Source organism: Periplaneta americana, chromosome 7 (assembly GCF_040183065.1).
Source record: "Periplaneta americana isolate PAMFEO1 chromosome 7, P.americana_PAMFEO1_priV1, whole genome shotgun sequence".
In the NCBI taxonomy this organism is placed as follows: domain Eukaryota; kingdom Metazoa; phylum Arthropoda; class Insecta; order Blattodea; family Blattidae; genus Periplaneta; species Periplaneta americana.
The window spans coordinates 105818328-105841197 of NC_091123.1; the positions used below are offsets into that span (position 1 = coordinate 105818328).

Genomic DNA, 22870 nt, shown 5'->3' on the forward strand with positions numbered 1-22870 from the left:
AAAAACATGCCTTTACTAAATACTTTTGCGTTTGTAAAGTAGGCTTTTATTCAACATTACTTTATTTCACTAGTGAGATAAAGACTTTACCTCACAGTTTGTACTTTATCTCACAGTTCATTATTATTTTCCTAGAACCCGGTTACACACATATACTTTTCCATTGAACTATTACTCAAGAAGTTAATATAGCAGTTACTAGATGTCACTACCTCTACTTCTTTATTATCATTTCTTAAATATACATACTGATATTGCAAGTTATCTTGAACCTTCTGAGCAGGGACAGGGGGGCAGAGGGAAGGAAGCGCTTAACGTGGGTGGAGCCAACTGAGTTGTTTGCGCATGCTCCGCAGCATAATCTCTTGTCAAGAAACATAGAGCTATTTCTTTCACTGCGTACCAGTAGTGTTACCATGGAGCAGCAACCACAGGGTAGTAATTATGGTGAAATCACACCACCGTGGAGAAAAAGTAACGCTGTTATCCATAGCCGAGAAAGAGAAATTATCGCAAATATAACAAAATTAAGCATTGGGAGGAGGAAAAATTAAACAAATATTTGCTGGAACCTCTTGCTAAGGAATATGAGAGAGCGGCTAAATACTCTGGCAAAAGTATTAGTTCCGTCAGAGCGGGTAGAAGAGAAAGTGATGATACTTCCACTAGTCCAGAGGTTCATCGCAGAGCGGCACTCGCTCTGCTTTCTGTTCTCAGTTTCAGGAGCACTATTCGAGTCAATGCAGATGTTTTTAAAATACCCACTAGATAAAAGTATATTATAGTTTATCACAATAGTTTACTTATTTAAAAAATGTAATACTACTACATTAACTACTCTTGAGTTATATCATTCACTCCTGAATCGTTAATACGAGTATAATAATCAACAGTAAACTGGAACATTCTGTCAGCTTCAGAGAGAAGAACGCAAAAAAAAAGTACAGATTCGCAAAACTGAACATTTTTGTGTTGTTGTAAGTACATTTGGCACAAAATTATAGTTTTCGATGTACAAGAAAGTATAATATAATATATCAAATGGGACATTATATTTTCACCAATACTTTTTTACTACTGCCAGAGCGGGTAGAAGACGTTACTTCCTCTAGTTCAGTGGATCGTACCCGAGTGGCGCTAGCCCTATTTTCAGTGCCCAGTTTCAAGATCGCTATTCAAGTGAATGAAAAAGGTTTTTAAAAATAACCCATTAGATAAGAATGTATTGTAAAGTACAGGGACATCATTTTATTTTTACTTCAATTTTTATTGTACCTGAGTTTTTGAATGTACTTCACTCTCCCACCCCTTCTACTAATGAAGTTCCAATTGTCCTCCACACAGAATCAAGGCCGCATATAGTAAACAGCACTGAGTTAGTGAGTATAGTACGTTCCAGAAATATGTTAGCGTTTTCCAGTGACGAAAAAGCTTTCAATATTGAATCATATTTTCGTACAGGTACTGTCGTCCGTTTGCCTACGTCGCATCCCGGTTTCCCCCACCTGCTTCTATTCGCCCATCTGTTAAGTCTAGTAGCTGGGCTATCTTAGCTCTTTTCTGAAAACATTAATTTCTGTTAGGAATTGGACGTCTACGTAATATTACACAAGTGTTTAAAATAACTTAAATAAAAGGGCCTCGTTAAGTAATTAACTGTCACGTGACCCCCTCCCCCTTTCTACGACCCTGCGACAAAACCACTTGAACGGACAGTAGATAGCATTTCTGAGTAATTTCATCTTTTCGGATCGGGCAGAAGTGAAGATTGAATTTACAGTATGTAAGGTATTCTTTTATAGAGTAGATACGGAATTATTTCAACATGAGTTACTTGTACGAAGGACGAAACTGCTAATTGGAATTAGGTACAGTAGTCTATAGTGCGATAATATGCACAAAAGAACTGAAGCCTGTATCGAAATGAACGGCCACCATTTTCAAAAATGTGTTTAAATATCCATATTATGATTATTTTTCAATTTAACTTCATTCTCTATATTGTACGCTAATGTGCTGTAACAGTACAATATACACTGCATAATTAATAAGTCCAAATGAATAGCTCAATTCGTGAGTAAAAACACTAAGTGTTAATACAGTACTGTATTTTAATTAAACAAAAACCTAATGAAAATTATCAAACTCAAAATTGCGGTATTTCCTAGTTTACATAAATGGATGAATTACTTTTCTTCCCTCCTATACCTAGTAAAGTGATTTGTATTTTACGCCGGTATCATCGAACTCCAGTCGTGGAAGGGGTAGCAAACGGTGTTTCCTGTTTCAATCGTTAATAGAAAGGTATAGCCAGGTTAATATTAAAAATGTTAGTAAAAATAAAATGATGTCCCTGTACTTAGTTACAATATTTTACTTCTTTAAAAATGTAATATTACTATATTAACAAATTGTGAGTTATATAACACAACCCTGAATAGTAAATATAATAATTAACCGAAAAATGGACCATTGTGCTGGCTTCAGCCAGAAATACGCAAAAAAAAAAAGTACAGCATCGCAAAACTGAAAATTTTTATGGCATTATAAAGTACGCATTGACATGAAATTATAGTTTTTATACACAAGAAAGATTGTAATATAATAAAGGAGACACTTTATCTTCACCAATAGTTTTTATCTACTATTTAGTCATTAGTTGCAGTTGTATCTGGTTTATACGTAATTCAGGGGAACAAAAAATATTACGTGCAACTAAGACTCATAAATTAAGCTTCGATATTATATCTATGCTAATGTAAGTTTTGATCTTTTGAAATACCTAGGTTATTTTGTGTTTTGTAAAATTAAAACAATTTGGTAGCACTGTATTAAGTACTTGTATGCTACTTATTGGAGAATATTAAATTAACGACTTTTCCATGAGGTCTATTACTTTCTCATATGCTCGATTAGAAATCTCTTATGATGTGGAAACGTAATAAACAACTGTAATAAAATTGTAAACCAGATTAAGTTCTAGCCTAAATGCAAAGTAGAATTCTACTGTACTTTTGTTACCGAAATAACTTTTACGTTAATTACGACTAAAGTGCTATTATTCAAAATAAAATAATAATTAAACATGTATATTTAATGAAGTAGAAGTTAGGTGCTTGGATTCAATTAAGAGTTCACAATTAGCACTTTAATACAGCACATTTTTAACCAGCACACAGATTGAAAAATCTTCACTGTAGAAAGTCTATGGTAATCATCACAAGATAATCATTTTCTAATTCCAAGATATCGCTCTAGAGTATCCTAGTTAGTTTTTTCTGTCTGAATATATTTAAATCTGCTATCCCACAAGAATTAATATATTTCGCTAGTGCTCTGAATTGTCACTCTAAATAATTCAAGAGTTCTTTCTTAGGCAAACGTGTTCTTTATATTGTCAATTACGTGTCATATATTTTCTAAAATCGTGTAATGCTAGAATCCTTTGTACAGGGCAGACGAGGGAGTCTTTGAGTTCAACGTATCTGCATGGTCGTTCATTCACCTTTGAATTCTTTTGTATTTTCATTTTCCTCGAACCCATCACAGTTTATGACTCTAAAAAAATGTATCGATTTTGAAAAACTCACACTAAACAGCTGAAATGCTGGTCTGGAGTTCATTCATTGGAAGGAATTACGGTCAAGGTAACTAGACATAATTTTGGGCATTCAGGTGTGGACTAATGGTACATAAATGCATACAAGCGCATGATCAACTAAGGTGTTCTTCTGATTTTCGGGTGTCACATCCAATTATTTTTTACTCGGATATTTAACGATGCTGTATCAACTGCTGGATTATTTAACGTCAATGGAATTGGTCATAGCCAGATGGTACTTGGTAAGGATAAATTGTTATGAGAAAGGATTGATGTCCTCTTCGTTCGATATTTTCTCTTCTTTTCTTTTTTTAAAATATCGAGGCAAGTTTGGGAAAATATGTGTTATAGCATACGGTTTTGGTCGCCAGTTCTTGCGTGGAAGTCCTACCTCTTTACTGGCAATAATAAATTTATCGGCTATTACAATCAAAAATCGTCCTCGGTAGCACAGTTGATATAGCGCTGGCTTTCAATGCTCGAGGTTGCGGGTTCGATCCCGGCCGAGATCGATGACATTTAAGTGTGTTTAAATGCGACAGGCTCATGTCAGTACATTTAATGGCATGTAAAAAAACTCCTGTGGGACAAAATTCCGACACACCGGCGAAGTTGATATAACCTCTGCAGTTGCGAGCGTCGTTAAATAAATCGTTATTTTAAAAAATCACAATCAAAACCGCAGAAAAATGGATATCACAGATATAAGAACGAGCATACAGTTTTCTGTGTTCGTGGAATTGCTCTACACCACTTCTGAAAAATAGTCTAGTCCTTACAGATTATAGAGTATCTATAATTGCTTTTACATCAAGAACAAAACAATTAGGCTTATTACTACTCGCTCACATAAACGGCACAATAAAAATCACCCCAACACCACAAGAAATATCTTCTTAATTCCATAGCAGAACGAGTTCTACATGCTCTGTCCACAGTATTAAGAGGAAAACTGCAATCTTAGAACGATCACCACGCCAATGTTTCGCTCAGTTGCCGCGGTGACACTAGGGGGTTTAGAAGTCCCATTAGACCCTTGCCGAGTTACCACACTTTCCATTCTAAACGCTCTGGTTCCGTGAAGAGAATTAAAAATAATATTGAATTACAACCGAATGAACCTCACACTACTCCGGGAAGGAATAAGTATGTAATGTTTAGAAATTATTGCTATAATAGTTATGTACAATAGTGTGTGTATTGAGAGCGACATAATGAATTACTGTTGCAAGTTATTATTTTCTTATAGTTCTACTAAACATATTATTTCATTCCAGAATTAGACTTGTGTAAAGTTGAAGTGGACGACTTCGATCAACATGTTATTCGGGATACAATCGAAGAATTCTATCGTGTTCAGAAAGTAGTACCTACGATTAAGAAGATAATTCCGAATGGATGATGCCATTGGCGAAATAATTAATTTTGGAACAAGCGATGATGGCAGCAATGATAGGGATATGGATTGTGTATAATTGTAAATTAATGTAAATTCAAATAATAAGCCTGTAAAATATTGTTATAAGAATATGTACATATTAGCTGAAGGTGTAAGTCATGCAGGCCTATATAATGTATAGAAGTAGCAGTAGTAACTCCTCCATTTCCGGTCCTCAGCCCGGATGAGAGAGGAGTGTACACACGATTATATTTAAATACTTACTTATTACAGGTTAATTAAAGCTTGCTACGAAACTATGTTCTCCTCTCAAAACCGGAGTATCGAGAGAGTATCGATGTCTGTATTGAACCAAGTTCTTTCACAGTAGAGAGCCGTAAGGTAAAAGAACCAACGTTTTCTGAAAAGAGTCACGTTACCCGAGGGAGGGGCATCCTTGCCGTGCCATTACGTTGATGAGTACACGTCGTACCGAGCAGTTCCAAAGACAGACTTAGGGGATGTAAGGTTCAAGATAACTTGCAATGACAGTACACTCAATCTCCTTCTCTTTTCTCTATCTGCTACGTCGTAATTTGTACATTACATCCATATCTAATATGCATCTTTTTAAAATTTTGTAATAATTTACCTTTTGGGATGCAATGAGACTTGAACCTACGAAGTTGGGTTTATAGGATTTTTAAAACAACACGCGTTAGCCAACTGAGCTAAACAGATACGATGATTAATTAAGTTTTAATATTCCTCTTAAGTTTACAGAAGTAAAATGTGAAATTATTTTAATCACATTAGTTCCGTGAACACTTCTAAATAATCCCTGAAACTTCAAAAAGACGAAAATACACGTTTAAAGTGAAAAAATATATATTAAAATTATATAATTAATTATAATTTGTTATTTATCCAACGCCTTAGATACCATTCTTTACTAATCATGGCCTCCTACATCATGACCTACCTAGTAACGTATTGATTCTAAAATCCATGCCATGGTATGTGATTACATGAGGACTTATTCTCAACATATTTTCTTTTATAAAACATAATTTTTCGTTATGGTCATGGATAAAATTACGTATGGTACTTGTGAGCGTGATCTTTATTGCACTCGTGTAATTTAAGCACTCGGCTGATGCCTCGTGCTTAAATCTTTCCACTCGTGCAATAAAGATGCACTTACCTCACAAGTACCATAAATAACTATTATTGATAGCTGCAATGTATTTGTGTTTACTTGCGTTTTGTTTCAAGATATAATGTATTTTATTGTTAGCTGCAATGTATTTATGTTTACTTGTTTATAATTTGTCGTGAATACATTTGTTGCAAGTTTTATTTTTGTAATTTGTATTAGTTTTATTTTATTTCTATTTATTTATTTATTTATTCCCTCCCTCTTTCAAAAGTGGGGTGCACATTTTATTCTAGGGAGCAGGGTATTTCAAATAATACAGTACATAAATTTTTCCCATACTTGACAGCATAAGTCCAGTCCTCCTATGAAATAACCTTTTGCTCCTTGTTAAAATGCACAGAAATTAATACAGTAGTCTCAATTATCCTTGTCATCCGACCGTCCATGTTATCTGTCACTGTTCGTGGTAGATATTGCAACAAAAAAAGTCAATAAGTAGACAAGCAATCATTAATGACATACTTTTTCTTAAACTACTGTAAACCAGAAGAAATATCCATGTGTGTGTGTATACTGCAAAAAAACTCTTTAACAGTGAAGAAATAAACTGTTAAAAGTAAGAAACCCGATTGGTTACAGTGTGTTTCACAGAGAAATATTCGTCCTTCTGCTGACTGGCTTTGTGTGGTTTACAAATTTGGAAAATGTAGCACAATCATTTGCTAACATACTAAACGAAAAGGTCTCTAGTAGACCTATAGATCCATTTGTTATTGAATGATATTCCAGAACTCGAGCATCATGAAAGCTCTCAACAAATGCCGACAAGGGCAGAAAAGTAAATCGTCTACAACTAGCCATAAAACAACAAAGGAAATTAAGAAAATCATCAACTATGTAATGTGAACACAACATAATATTCTTCTTAGAGAGTCATTGTGTATTATTTTCATATCCTCGTAGTAAAGAAATAGGCCTAAGTGTTTTAACAATGTCTAAAGAACCCACAATAATTTAAAAATTGTTTGGGATCACAATGGTCTTTTTATGAATGCCATAAATATTTTCGGTGCATTGCTTTCCATAGTACAAGGCATCTTAAAGGCCCAGCCTTGACGACAGATGACATCACGGGCTATGCGAGAGGGTCTGTTGGCCACTACCTTCCATTCTATTTTCCTTGCATCCATGTATGAATTTCGGAAACTAATCATACCCTAGATCATATATACTAACAGATAGCTCTCTTATATAGGCTTTAGAGTTTGCAGTCGAGGCCGGCTTGCTGTAGTTCAATAATCGTCAACAGATGGCACAATGACCAACACCATCACGAGACACGAACTCTGAACCGGTCTGGTCAGTCTAAATCGATTATTTCTTGCTGACGAGATAATCTCGTAAGCAACGGTATGTACTGTCGACAACTGATGACCATGGATAAATATTATTGGCCAATATGACCTTGGCAAGTTCAGAACGAGGCAGCTAATTATAGTTGTCACGTGGGCGAAGCGAAGAGATAAGATAAAGTACGCCTTTGTATTGAATAGAATACAATACAGAGTCTCGCGCAAAGCCAATATACCTAGAATATGTAGACCATGTTATAAAGTTATCGGTCGGCTAAATTATGATTCGTTATCTCTTCTGTTTTTACATATTTGTCGTGAATATCATTTATATTATCAACTGAGTGTATAACATACCGTAATTTATCCGTTAATTGATATTTCACTAATGATAAATCCAAAGAACAATGGGAAATAAGGGACTAAACACTGAAAAATAAATAAAATAAGAGAATTTGACGTTCATAATTATAATGTTGTCGGAGTTTTGTTATACTTTACTTTGAATTATTTTAACTTGCACCACAAAAACGTATGAAAATTAATGTTAACATTACCTATTTAGTTATGATAGTAGTATATTGGAAAATTTGTGCATATAGCCTGATTACAATATATAAGTAATCCTATCCTAACCTAACCAATGGTAGTCTTGTTTATTTCATACATGTTCGTATAATTATACAAAAACAAGAATAATCTAGTTTGCAGCCTGTGATATTGTCTCGTTTACAGTATTATATAATATACATATTTCGATATTTACTAGGTACTTTAACAATATATAGTTAATAATATTATAAAATATACAGGCCTAATCCATTACCAAGAAATAGCCCTTCCCTCACATGTTCAATACTGTTTACCTCAAAAGGCCTTCAAACCTTAAAAACTATTAGGAACTGGATTAAAATAGTCATGTTGATGTAGGCCTACAACATTACATTTTTTTGTCACTACTCCTGATCCCATTCTAACAGTTTCAGGTTTTGTAATTTGTAACAATACTAACAATACTGATGGGTCATTCCATAGTCACACACGTAACATTTTCGAAGTAACTATGATCTTCACAGGATATTTAATCAAATACTTAGGAGTTCATGAAAGACACATCACTGTTTTTTAACGTAAGCATTCCAAAATATAAACAGAAAATCATAATGAAAAGGAATAATTAATAATGTAAAAAATATTAAATATTATATGGTGTGACACATGAACATTTTCTTGCCACTTAATTACCAAAATGGAAAATGTTCATATTATTGTGCCAAATGTCATAAATGCATTTAGTTGTTTTCGAAACAATTAAGACATTTGTGTAGTACATGTAACTGCTAAATCGCATACTTTAATAAAAATAACAGTGCCATTAACAAATAAAATATTACAAATTATATTGTGACACACGAACATTTTTGTCAATTTGATTACTAATCTTTTCAAATGCATATAGAGATTTACCGTATACACTGTGCCTACAGTTCTTATTATACAAAGCAACACTTGATTACACTAAAGTACACTTTCAGATTTAAAATATCCACGGTTGTTTACAACTATATGTGGTGATATCTCCTGTGTAATGTCACGTAACAAATACATCAATATAGGCTATCCACTTTTTCTGCCATTTGTAGTACTTCCCTTTTTTTTAACAACAAAGACGCTTTAAATTCTTCGCCACCACAAGCATTTGTAACTTCCTCTGCTTATCTGACGTCTTTTTTTAAATTGATTATTTAACGATGTTGTATCAACTACTAGGTTATTTATCCTCGATGGGATTGGTGATAGTGAAATGATATTTGGCGAGATGAGGTTGAGGATTCGCCATAGATTACATGACATTCGCCTTACAATTGGGGAAAACCTCGGAAAAAACCTCAACCAGGTAACTTGCCCCAATCAGGATTTGAACCTGGGCCCACTCATTTCACGGTCAGATGTGCCTACCATTACTCCACAGCAGTGGACCGAACATGGGTTATGTACATTAATTCTTTTGACTTTCGGTTAGCTTTCTTAAGAATACGCATAAAGAAATGTAGTGTTTTCAGGCTATCCTTGTAATATTAGTGACTTATTTCAACCAGTTTGTTACTAAAATATATACAGTACCTAAGTGTTTACTTGTGGCACTGGTGATCCATTTAATTGGTATATGAGACGAATTTAATTTTGTGTTTTACAGAAGCATACATATTGATTTACTTTTGCTCACATTGATTTTAATTTTATTTGTTGTAGTCCAGTTTTCAATAACGTCAAGCTAGTTTTGCAAGGCGGTGATATAAGATTTATCACTAATTTTTTCTATATATTATACAGTCATCCACGAATAACCTTGCCTGAGAAGTGGCATTTCTATTCAAATCCTACAATAATTTTCAGTAAATATTTAGCACCGAGAAGCTATTATACATTTAATTTTACTTCTGAGACCAGTGAAATATATGCCAATTTTATTAGAAAGGTGCATGTATAATTATCCAATAGCATGATGTTATCTGCAACAAAAACTAAAGGGCATGAAAGAAAAGAAGAAAACATTAATGCTGTGGTTCTTAGAGTTCCATTAGAGTTACACGTTCATTGTCCACTGAAAGTTGTATTTTTCTATTGAAGTGTAAAAGAGAAACTCTCATAAATTATGTCAGAAACAAAGAAAGGCACCACCCAAATATGTGGGATAATTAATTTAATAATGTTATTACCGGGACTTGAAAAAAGCAATCATATGTAATGGGTGGGGAAAAAAATACTTTTTAATCGCGCTTCTATAGTTCGACAATGCTGACTATTCAGAGTTTTGCCTGACAGGTGAGCTACCATAAATTCCTTGAAGTCCTAGTTATTACTGAAGCCAAATGTGTGTCTATTGTCAAGAGTCCATTTTATTTATACTTGTTAAGACATCATTCATAGACTAGTTACCGCTTTCAGTTTTGATACTACATACATTGAAATTAATCTATTATTATTCGTCCTAATTATACATTTATATTGAATGATTCGGTCTACCTTCATAACACATCTCATCAACAATACTCGATAAAGTTGAATTAGCTTCCATGCTGCGTTGCATTTATTTTGTCATGTTCCTATAGCAGGAATATTAAATAGGAATTCCTTAAAACAGATTTATATTCACTCCTATGCCTTTATATAGAATACCAGTACATGTACTGTATTTCTTAAGATTTGGTTACTTTATAAACAGTATGTTAGTGCAAGAACTCTTTTTTTCATATTTAATAATTCTGGCATGTGTCAATAAATATGCTTGAGACCTCTGTCTCTCTGAATTACTCTTTACTAACTGGAAACATATTCCAAATTTATATTTTAAAAAAGTATTAAAATATCCTCACAATATAGAGCATAACAATTCCCGAAATAATCATCCTACATTAAATTATTAAGATAAAAATGATTCAATCTATCCCTTATGGTCCTAATATATTAAGAAATAATTTACATCCAACAGATTTATTTTAAAATGGCCTGCAGTTATTATTTTGAATTTTATTGTACCTTAATAAATTGAGTTAAGGTACAATAAAATTTCATCAAGTTTCAAACAAAGTAATTCCATCTTTCCAACAGGGGGACAATAAATACTTAAAGTAATGCTAAACTCGAAAAACTTATTGATGCAACTTTATTTCATATTCTATACCACTAGCACCAAAAAAAAGTATCCTATTGTTCATACTGATTCAAGATGAATAGTTTCTTAGTGTTTGTCCATTCCACTTTTTTTATTGTCCTTCCCATTTCTATTTCTCTCATTTTTAGTAGGTACTTCACATGTAGTATATGTTTTATTTTAATACATACAATGACCATGAAGATATTTGGATATGTCTTACAAAATTCTTACTGAAGACCATTGTGGTAATATTCTGCCGCTTTTGTAGTTTGTACATTTCGAAATTTTCGTGCTTCAGCCCAGAATTCAGGCGGGGGGAGGGGAGGTTGATGTGCCAATGTAGTTTTCCAGAATATAATAATATTCAAAACATTCTCTAATAGGAGGGGCCTCTGATATTAGCTCTGCAAAAAATCTGATACCGGTACTTCTGTTGCTGGTAAATAAGAAAGAACAAAATATAAAAATTTTTAACCACTTTCGAATTTCAGGCGCTTTGTGTCTCAGCTGCTGGTTTGATATACTGTTTGTTTCCTTTAATTTTCCAGAGCAAAAACTGTCCTAAGCGAAATTTACACTCTGTAATTTTAACACTGGGAACATTTATTTTGGCAGCATTGTGTGATGCTATTTCATAATATAACAAGAGCTTTGAAATGATTAACTGCTAACTACTACCTGGGTGAAGCGGTTCCTGTGATTTCTGAAGTGAAAACCGTTAAATTTATAAGGATTTTTTTTTTGTGGAGATGCAGTTGATTGTATATGCAAGGTGTAAAAGTGCCTAAACTAACTGACCCCAGTGCTGTCATGGAGGCCACACGAGGCCATATATCGTATGGAACCTACAATTTTTTTTAATTAATCGTATGGGGAAATGAAAATTTTGTCTGTAAGGAGGCATATGGGTGCCTAAGTTTTGTACGTGGAGATCTATACAGATCTTAGATCATCTCTTCCTGTTCCTACTGTACCTACCGGTACCTATTTTGATGTTCATAAACAAAAATTATCCACCTCTTCAGCACTGGAATCCAGAATTATATAAAATAATGGTTGAAAAACAAGAAGTGCTGCAAATGTACACTCCAAGATTCATCGAGACAAGTGTGCATCTATGGTGGTGCTACATGGTGTATTCTTTAAATCAAACTTGTACAATTAAATTGTAAAGCAAAACAATTTATTTACTTCTTCTTTAATATTAAAAAAAAAATAATTAAATGGCAATTGGAGAGATAGAGAGAGGACAGTAAAATATATTTCAAGGGAGAAAACAAGGGGTGGGGTGTATGGCCAAGAAAAAAATTACCATGACAGCACTGACCAAACCTAACCTGTTACAGACTCATGTATGCAAGGTGAATAAGCTGAGTACGAAGGAAACTACCTCAGCGCTAGTTTAACTCTTATAGATGAACTATATAAAGAACTTCAAGTGTCAATATTGTCTCAAAGGTTTCTGTGTAACAAACTTCATTTAGAAATGTCCATCTGTGATTATGTTAACTGCAGAAGAAGGAAGAAATATTGTCGTCATATGAAGTTACTCAAATTTCCAATTAAGGACAAGGAAAGGCTACAAATATTATTTTTGATTTCACCCTTATAAATTGAACGATTTTCACTTCAGAAATCACCGTAACTACCTCAGCACTAGTTTCAGTAATTTAAGGACCAGTATAAAGTAAATTTGATTAAAGTGAGAAAGAAATTCGTAAGGGAGGCGGTCAGGAGGGATTGAGGTTGTCTATTAATTCGTTACAAACAACTATTATAGGCTATTTCATTTGACTAACGATGATTTGTAGAGAGCAAAATACCTACAGTAGGGTAAAGAATCTAAATCTGTACGTTTTTTTTCATCATGTGCTACACGTCGGATCATCATCGGGGCTTGCAGCCCCAATACCCCACTTTTTTTCATCGGCGCGATGTTTACAGTGATCGTCAGTGGCCGCCATGATGTTTCGAGGTGGCGCGTGTCTCGGACGGAGCGAGATGAAGCGTGAGAACGCGAAAGAGAGAGGAGTCTGCAAGGAAAGTAGCTAGTTGCTAGGTAGGTGCTGTGGTGGTAGAAGGAAGGGTGCAATCCATGTTCTGGAGTTTATCGGCAAATAAAAACACAAACGCATATTCTAGCAATAGTTCAGATGAAAAGAAAATGATTAGTACGACCCCTTATTCGTAAAAAGAACACTGCCAGCTGTGTAGCCAACATGAAGCAATATATCAGGTCTACGTTATGAACACATTGAATTTAATGTGGACGAGAAATGTACAGTTATTATTTATCTGCTTCCATATCGCATCATATAATACACCTGTAAAATGAAAACATGTAGGGGGAGGGAGTTGTAATTCTTCCCCTTTCGGGTAAAAACGTAATATGGCGAACGCTAAGCTCCGCCCACGACCCCTTTCCACTTTTCCCCTACAAGCTCACCACACACTCTACGTGATAGGCCAGTATTGTGTCGAATGCACATTTCATGTGGGTGGGAATAACTTCCCCTACTGGCGTTCGCCGTATTACGTTTTCGGATAAATTTCAGAAGAGGGATACCTGCTTTTCCTTCATATTCAAAAATTGTAATCTTGTTCACACAAAATAAATTAGTGCCTTTTCGTGAGCATCACGATGTGCATTCAACAAACGCAGACAAATCTGCTCTTTTTAGTATTTTGTGATAATTGTTGCTAGGGAGGTATTGTATACTGAAAATTAAAAACAATTAGATATCGTACATCAAATGATGACAGATTATATATTGAACGCAAACAACATTATATCAGCCATGTACCAAAATGTCATCTATGTGTGTTGATGAATTTGGGTAAAACAAGTTTCTGTATGCTACAATTCGCGGGTGCTCATGTAAAGGGGGTTAAGTTGTTTTGGCTACACTGGAATAAGTACAGATTTGAACTATCCACAATTACTTTTCTCTTATGTTAAAGAGGTTAAGTCATTCTTCCATCTGTGATGCAGTTACAGTGCTCCATATTTTGTGACAAAGGGGTTTTGTTCAGTACCAAAGGAGAGAAGTTTACAAACCTTGCAATTTGATTTAACCCCTTTTACACGAGCACCCGCGAATTTAGCGACACATCAAAGTCTTATTGTAACATAACCTCACATTACAATGAGAAAGAAATTTGGAGATGGCGTGATGTAAAAAAGTCATCCCACAGTCGTATTACTCTATGTACTTTTCAGGTATTCTGCCATCTAGTGTTTGTTATCGCAAGCTCATTTCTCGACACTAGCGACTCATAGCATCCGTTATTTTCCAGTTGCGTCCAAATTTAATATAAGCTTGGCTGATCTGTTTTATATATGATCTAGGATCATACACAGCTCTTGCTGATAGTGCTTACCTCCAGAAGCATTTGAAGATGTTCAATGCATTCTTTTGACGTCAATAACGATTTAAACATAGCCTGAGTGAAAGTCTTGTCGACTTGAATACATTAATCCAATTGATTGTTGACTTCAAAACATATCTAGTAACTGAACTAGGAAATATATATATATATTTTTTTTTTGGATTTGTAAACAGCATTCGTTTTCAAAACTAAGTTGCATTTATTATCGAGCAAAAGCCAAACTAGTTAATTCTCATACATTTAAATATAAAGCGCATTTGCACTAAAAAAGTAGTATTGCTACTTCGTATATATTTAACCATCTCCATACATGTATAGTATCAGATAGTTCTGGATACTTAGGCCTATTGTGGAAAGCAATGTATATTATGTCCAATCACAGAAGCTTGTGATTCGTGCAGCATACAATAGTAACCCAATCAATTACTGATCATCACGCAATTGCCATCAATCATACAGAAACTCGTGTATCTTCTAAAAACAGTGTGCTGCAGACTTCCAATTTGTTCGCATGTGTGGATTAATTGATGGAATGCTCGCTTATATGCGCATTAGCCATTAGGTTGCCGCTAGTGTTGCCAGATGTGACGTAGTCTGCGCTCATCTTCTAGTTTAGTCATTATGTCAATTGGGTAAGTACTTGATTAAAAGGTGTTGATTCCCACGCAGCTTCTTGTATAGTGGTTGTGAGGTGTTCTATAGGTTCATCTATTTCCATGCTGTCTTTGAAGGATATAGTGGCCAATAATTTTTTATTTACAATTTCACGAAAGTTCTTCCAATCTGTATGATTATTAGTTAATTTCAGTGGAGTACTTTGATGAAACAAGGAACATTTTAATATCAAAAGGGGAGAATGGTCAAAGATAGATCATAATTGTTTACTATATTCATTTTCTCTGAAGGTATTCCTTTTAATATGATAAAGTCTAAAAGATCTGGAATTTTGTTTAAGTCTGTGGGCAGTAGGTCGGAAATTGTTTCAAGATTTAGTTCTTGAACTGATTTATAAAGTTCAGATCCTCACTATGTGTTAAGACGAGATCCCCAAGGCATTATAATCTCTGCCTAAAATAAATCTCGTCCCAATGGATTTGAAAAATGTCATACATAATTGTTTATGTTTAGGTGAGCAGTATACAGCTGTAACTACTAATTGTCCATAAGCATCCGCTAGCATGATGGAGGTTGCATGAATGTGCTGTTTTGTATTCTGGCAAGACATGTTTGACGTTATTTCCAGTAATGATTGCTGTTTCTCCATGGGCAGTCCCCTCAGATTGGTGGGTGTTATAAATAATATATCCAGGTATGTTGAGGTAACTCCTTTCAGTATGAGTTTCTGATGTTAACATAATATCTAAACTGTGAACCTGAAGAAGTAAAATTAATTCTTGACGATGTTGGATCAATTCACTGGCATTCTGGAAAGCCATATTACATATACTTCCCATGTTCATTATTAATTTTAGATACGTAACAGTGAGCAGACTAAGCAATGAACTGATTTGTTCTAATTGTTGTTTCAGATTGTTTTCAAATTTAAGGAATAAATAATAATGTTGCATAAGTAGGAGATGGTGGGTTGAAAGATTTGGGAGGGGAACGCAATTGCAGAAAATCTTCAGCATTTGGAGTAGATTGATTTGAGGGTCTAAATGTCTTAGATTTAGGAGAAAAAGAATAGTGTAGACTTACAATTTCACAGTACGGTGCACTATATGTTTGCAGATTGCATTTTCTTGTTTATCAGTGCTATTAGATTCAAACCTTACAAAACGGAAAATAAAAAGCGAAAATAATTATATTTCAATATGAGTCTGAAGTATTGACAGACTTAATTACTAGATTTAAATAGGTTATATTAAAAAAAAGATAAATATTCTAAATATCCATACAGGAAAAGTGACAGGAGATCGAGGGCTCTGACAAGGTGAGTTATTACCAATGTTGCCAACACATAAATTGTATCCCCATCAGTATAACACCTGGAAACCTGTCAGAATCTGTCAAAATTATACGGACCAGGCAGGGCTGTTCAAATAAAAAATAAAATCTTCCAAAAATTAAACAATTAAAAATATCAAAAGAAGATTTAAATCAATTTCCACCTGAAAACCCATCACCCATCGAAACCATTCTTTTCCCATCCGCTACGTTGAAATTCCGTCAGTTTTGACGGAATTTCCATGCAGTTGGCAACACTGCTTATTACTTTCCGCTTGCACATATTCCGAAGTCAAATCAAGGAGTTCTAAATAAATTCTGTCTAGAAAACTCTCCATCACCTTCGCACATATTCCCAAAGTCAAATCAAGAAGTTCTAAATAAATTGTCTAGAAAACTCTCCGTCACCCAAAGTAAATAATTACTGCACTTTTTTTTCTTACCTCCTTCTATCACTTCTCCCATATTCTGAAAACAGTTCTTCACTAAAATCTCCAAGATGTTGAACAGGATACGTAATACAGGGCATCCTTGTTATATTTCTCTCCCTATTCCATTTCCTTCTGACATTTCTTCTCCTATCTTGACTGACTCATTTCATATAACGATTACCGAACAGCCTTCACTCTTTCCAATCCACACAAATTTTCTTCAGGTTCCCATAAGTTTATTCCAATCCACTCTGTCAAAAGTCTTTTCCAGGTCCATTCATACACTTCTTCGTTTTTCTCGTTATCTTTCACAGACTGTTTGCAGCAGTCCAATTGCAGGCTTACGGTCTTACTAATAAAAACTCTATATACAGACGTTTAACTGTCTTATACTTATACAATGAGTAGCTCGTTTATAAGTCGTGTGTAAATTCCTTACTAATAATCACTACATACGTCGTGTATAACAGTATAACTGTTACACAGCTACGTCATAGTTTCGTCATTACTTCGTTACGAAAGGTAATAGAATATCTGAGGTTCTCTACTGCATCCGGTAGAGCGCTCTAGTGTGGCGTGTTAAATATCGATAGTACAACTGGCTCTAATCGATTACCACACTACAATTTGGTCAAAGAGTACAAGCTACAGCAATATTATTCTAATAATTCTATGATCTTTGGTTTGTTCTTCTGTGGTTACAAGGTAAACATCATCATAAAATGACAGTCGATACGAACAGCTGTTAGAGGGGCTGCCATTTTTTCCCTATATACAACGCTTAAACAATGGGTTTCGTGTATATAACTACTGCAAAGCAATTCCCATTGTATAGTTACAGCCTGTTTATAGCTATTCACGGTTTATTAGTAACGTTTTCTGTCTCAACTCTGCATAAGTCTCGTATAAAACCTATACACGGTTTATTAGTAAGACTGTTAATATATTGTTGGAAAATTATACACCATTTGATGAAGCTTAACAAAAGGACAGTTTTTCAATGGGTACAGGCACACTGTGTGAGCCTCGTAATGCACTTGGGAAGCTACAATACGTAGCAAAAATCCGGTTTCAAAAACCAGCTATAACGGCTAGGGGGATCATTGCGTTAACGACACGATACTTCCATTCTGGTTGGATGATCGTTCATTTCTGCTTCGGCATGTGGATGTGGGACCTTCATGGGCTGTAGTGCCACAGATTTTACAGGCACACTGTGAATTATCAGGTATTGAAGCTGCTGTATTACCAAGAAGGGAAGTAGGCCTAATATCTTACAAAATCCCATGTTAACATCATTCCCAACAGTTAAAAGATTAATCAACTCAAAATATCAAAATATATCACACCAATTCCACAGAATTTCAAGTAATAAGAGATGGGAGTGTCTCAATGTAGGCCTACAACAAAATATAATTCCTGAGTATCCAAAGAAAAGTGCAGTTGCATCCTTTCGATTACCTACTTACAGGGCATAACTGTTTGTCAAAATTGGAATTATTTCACCACTTTGTCCACTGTCCAGTCTTCAGGAAAAAATGGATCAGAATCTTCAGTGATGTCTAGCCCATTTCTCTAAACACACTGTGTGTCAGAAATATTAGATAGCAAGAATTAATGATTTTATTACCAAGAACTCAATATTAGTTAACAACATATATTGGTAACAAGTCGGGGGAGAGGGGCCCTATAACAGTGCATTAGAATATACAAGTATCAAACAATTTTTATGTTGAGAAGAAAAAAGCCTCCGTCAGTGGAGCTTTTATGCAGAATTATCACTTCTTCTTTGAACACAATGAAATAATTACCTACCTCCTCATCAGTACATTCTCCAGCCCTCTTGTCTAGATCAATATCTGCTTTCTTAAGAACGATATTAGCATACCGACGACCAACGCCCTTTATAGCTGTCATAGCAAACATCACTTTTCTCTTGCCATCGATGTTTGTGCCCATGACACGAAGAATGTGTTGAAATTTGTCTGGTATCACTAGCGACTGAAACAAGAAAGCAAAAATTGAAAGAATAACAAAAATTATTGGAAAGGGATAATGTTCCTATAGGACTACATAATAGCAGCAAATTTGGTATTCATTATAAGCTTTATCGCGTGTGCCAACTTATATGCAAATCTAGCTTTCAGATAGAGTTCCCTGTGAAGCAGACTTGACAATTTCAAGGGAAAAATATTTGTTCCGGGGCCAGCTCAGCCAAAGGTCCCAGGATCGTTATCCGGCCCCAGAAGAATTTTTTCCTTGAAATGATTCGTGCCAACTTATAGCAGCTATTACATACATACACTTTTAACCTACATACATACACTGAGTACACTTTTTACTAGTGCTGTTGATCGAGCAAAATATAACTATTTGAATTTAACCGATTAATCGAGATTTGATAGAGTTGAAAAAATATTTTAATATATTGTAATACACAATTATTGTTAAATTTAATTTGTGTTCGGTGATAAGCATAACCATTAAATGTTGTATATCTGTATTTATTGTATCGTTATATTACAAAACAACTACTTTAATTAGTAACATATTTATTATGAGGCATATAATTTATTGTGTCAATTTCTCTGGGAATTTTTGGGACAAACATAAATACACCGGGGACAGAACAACTAGAGGCTTCAGTGACGTCACTACAGAAGCGTCCACACACAGCAGAATTGTTCGTTGAACTACAAACTGAAAACGTTGACCACTTACTTTCACTGATCCAGCTGCGCTCTCACAATACAATACCTCCCATTCAGAAAATGTTTTGCAGATGAATGGTACCATACCTGCTAGTGCGGGAGCAGGGGGTGGTCGGACCGCTTAAAAGTAACGGCCTCCAAGCTTCTAGATGTTCTGTCCCCGGTATAACAAAAAGTATGAAGATTCACCTAGTTAATATTGCTTTCAACAATGATTTTAAACATGTGAGTGCATTCACATGCTCCGAATTAAGTGCCTATCTAGCCTACGTTTAGTAACAATGTTTCCTGCATCACTAAACACGAAAAAACTTTTTTTCTGTCAAGTACTTCTCCACGATCGTTCAATTTAAATCCAAACGTTTCATCGAGTTTACCTCTCAAAGTCTGGACATAATGGAGTTTACACTTTTCACAAACCGCAGAAAACTGATTTCTTTTTTTCTTTATCAAACTAAACACACAACTTTCATATACAAACTCAGTACAGACTCTGCAGTCTGCAAAAGTACAGCGGTCAAAACAGAAGACTGGCCCCTATTGTAATCGAATTACCAAATTTTAGAAAGAGAAGAAGGTAGTTACGCTCTCACTTGCAGACAGTGTAGACATGGCTATTTTATAAGGGATAAGGGAGACGAATCCCAGAAAAGTATGTATTTCATGTGCTAGGAAGATGAGCTGACAACAAGGTGGAAGTTTTCTTGGAAAACCATAAAACTTAAGGGTTTCGCATTGTGTTTCAACTTTCAATAATTAGAGGTAGACTAGGTCAATGTCCTCGTATCTCCATCTCTTTAAGTGTTTGTGCAAAGATTTTCCCTAAACTACCTGGTTTGCAGTTAGAAAATAACTGTACTATTGTGCTTTTAAGCAAGCAATTTCCGAGAGAGAAATAGTCGGAATTTTAGTATGAGTTTATATTAACAAATTAATAATTAATATCAACTACAACCGATTAATTCTAATAGACTCGATTATTCGATTAATTATTTTTATCGATTAATCATACAACAGAAATTGATCGATTAATCGATTAAATCCCACAACACTACTTTTAACACACACACACATACATACATACATTACACTTTTAACCTTAGGGTACCTAATAGTTATTTAAAATTTAAACAAATTTTACCCTTGAAAAATATAAGTTGTAACTATGCCAAAACTTTGGAAAAACATTCCTCGTAGATGATGAAAGTAAGTTATATGAACATAGGCCCGATTATAAAAAAAATAGGGTATATGAACTCAGGCCCAGAACTATTTCCTTGACCCTTTTTTGAATTTCGACTAACGAGCATACGAAGCATTCTCCAAAAATGAATTAAATAGGCCTACCTATTATGTTTGAAAATATGCCATTACCGATACCGACACGACAAAACACGTATTTCATGCACTATAAAGCTCCCACTTATTTAGTGTCTGAATTCATCAGTTTTTCAATCGAAAGTTTCGTAACTGCTGGATAGGCAAAGGTGAGGGATAACTTTCAGAACACGAATTCATTCCTTTCCCTTTTACTTAAGAATTCCAACCTTGTGCACACCCCACAAAATAAATTATTGGCACTGAAAACTGTCTTTTCGCAAGCATGATGACGCGCATTCGACAAACGCAGACAAATCTGCTCTTTTTAGTATTACAAGATATAATTGTGGCGAATCCGTATACTGAAATTTTTCAATTGATTTGATTCCTGCTTGGGCGCATTATCTTAATTGGTTTTACTGAGATTTTTCTCCAACCGTAAGGCGAATGTCAGGTAATATATGGTGAATCCTCAGCCTCATATCGCCAAATACCATCTCGCTATCACAAATTCCATCGACGCTAAAAAAAACACACTCGTTGAGACAGCGACGTTAAATACTCAGGTAACAATAAAACAAGTAGGCTCAATAACGTATTTTCCAGACTTACTGTAGTTTATGTAACATATCTCGACTCCTCTAGACATGAGAAATATTTTCTCTAAGTTCTGAGCCGTACCACTTCGTTACAAATAGGCCTACAATGGACAAACTGTAGAAATAGGTAGCAGTCTATTTATGCAATGTGGGAATAACTGACAAATAATGAAGTATCTGAAATAAATAAACGAGTGGTATTTCTATCCATTCTTGGGCTAATAAAATTCTTGATAAAATAAATTAAAAAAGCATTGCTATTATAGCTATCAGGAAGCGAAAAATCTCCATGTATCAAAGAGACCTATAAAACAAAAATCGGTACAAAACTAACCTCAAAGTTATAAATTCAATAAAATATGTGTGATACTTCGAACAAAAGTTTAATTTGTCGTAGCTGGAAATAACAAGTTAATGTAAGTAGCACGGATGACACGGATACCAATTAAAATACCAAGATAAATACAACTTACCATCTTCCTCTCTTCTACAATACGTCCTCCTTTCACTTTATACACGTTCCCAAAGAGAATATCAATATGGCGCACGATCACAGAACAAATCACAAATCCAGGGTCGCAAACATCAAAAGGGACTTGATTTTGATGTTAAAGTTGGTAATACTGAGTAAGGTGCAGGGGCCCGTACCAAAGAGTTTGTAATACCATGGATAAATATATAAATATACAGTATATATTATGTATTTATCCATGGCAATACTTACTATAACCCTAGATCATAGATAAGGCAACCCTTCTATATCGAAGATTTGAGACACCAACTACTGCTCCCGTCCACTCCCCAGTACGAGAATCTCCTACAGGAACTCCGAACGAAGAGGTCACAAATATGGAGCGACTTCTATACAACAGAGGCCATGCTGTCCGACGAGTGGAAGAGACCGTACTACGAACTCAGACACACCATCACACGCTTCGCAGTGCACGGTTTTCATTTCAAGATCTGCAAAACGACAGGCTACCATGAGCCCAGTGCAGAGTGCGTGTGTAAATTGTGCGAAGGTGCCTGTGAAAGATACCACGCCCTCTCATGCAGACTAAGAATCGAATCACTAACGAGTTTCTGTAGTGAATAAGCATCCATGGAACGAACACACAAAATATGCATATTTTGCGCTTTTCTACCTATTATTATATATAAAACAGATCAGCCAAACTTATATTAAATTTGGACGCAAATGGAAAATAACGGACGCTATGTGTCGCTAGTGTCGAGAAATGAGCTTGAAATAACCAACACTAGATGGCAGAGTACCTGAAAAGTACATAGAGTAATACGACTGTGGGATGACTTTTTTAAGTCA

General features: G+C 34.9%; 1 protein-coding gene across 1 annotated transcript in view; it reads right to left on the reverse strand.

Moving 5' to 3' along the window:
- RpS18 (ribosomal protein S18) overlaps nt 1-22180 on the reverse strand; it is a 36180-nt gene extending 14000 nt beyond the window's left edge. Inside the window, exons 1-2 of the mRNA XM_069831138.1 lie at nt 22020-22180; nt 18732-18917 (exon numbers count right to left, since the gene is read on the reverse strand). Coding sequence (XP_069687239.1) covers nt 18732-18917; nt 22020-22022 — 189 coding nt within the window. The 5' untranslated portion in view covers nt 22023-22180. The remainder of the gene's footprint in view (nt 1-18731; nt 18918-22019) is intronic.
- Nucleotides 22181-22870: the final 690 nt, after the last annotated feature.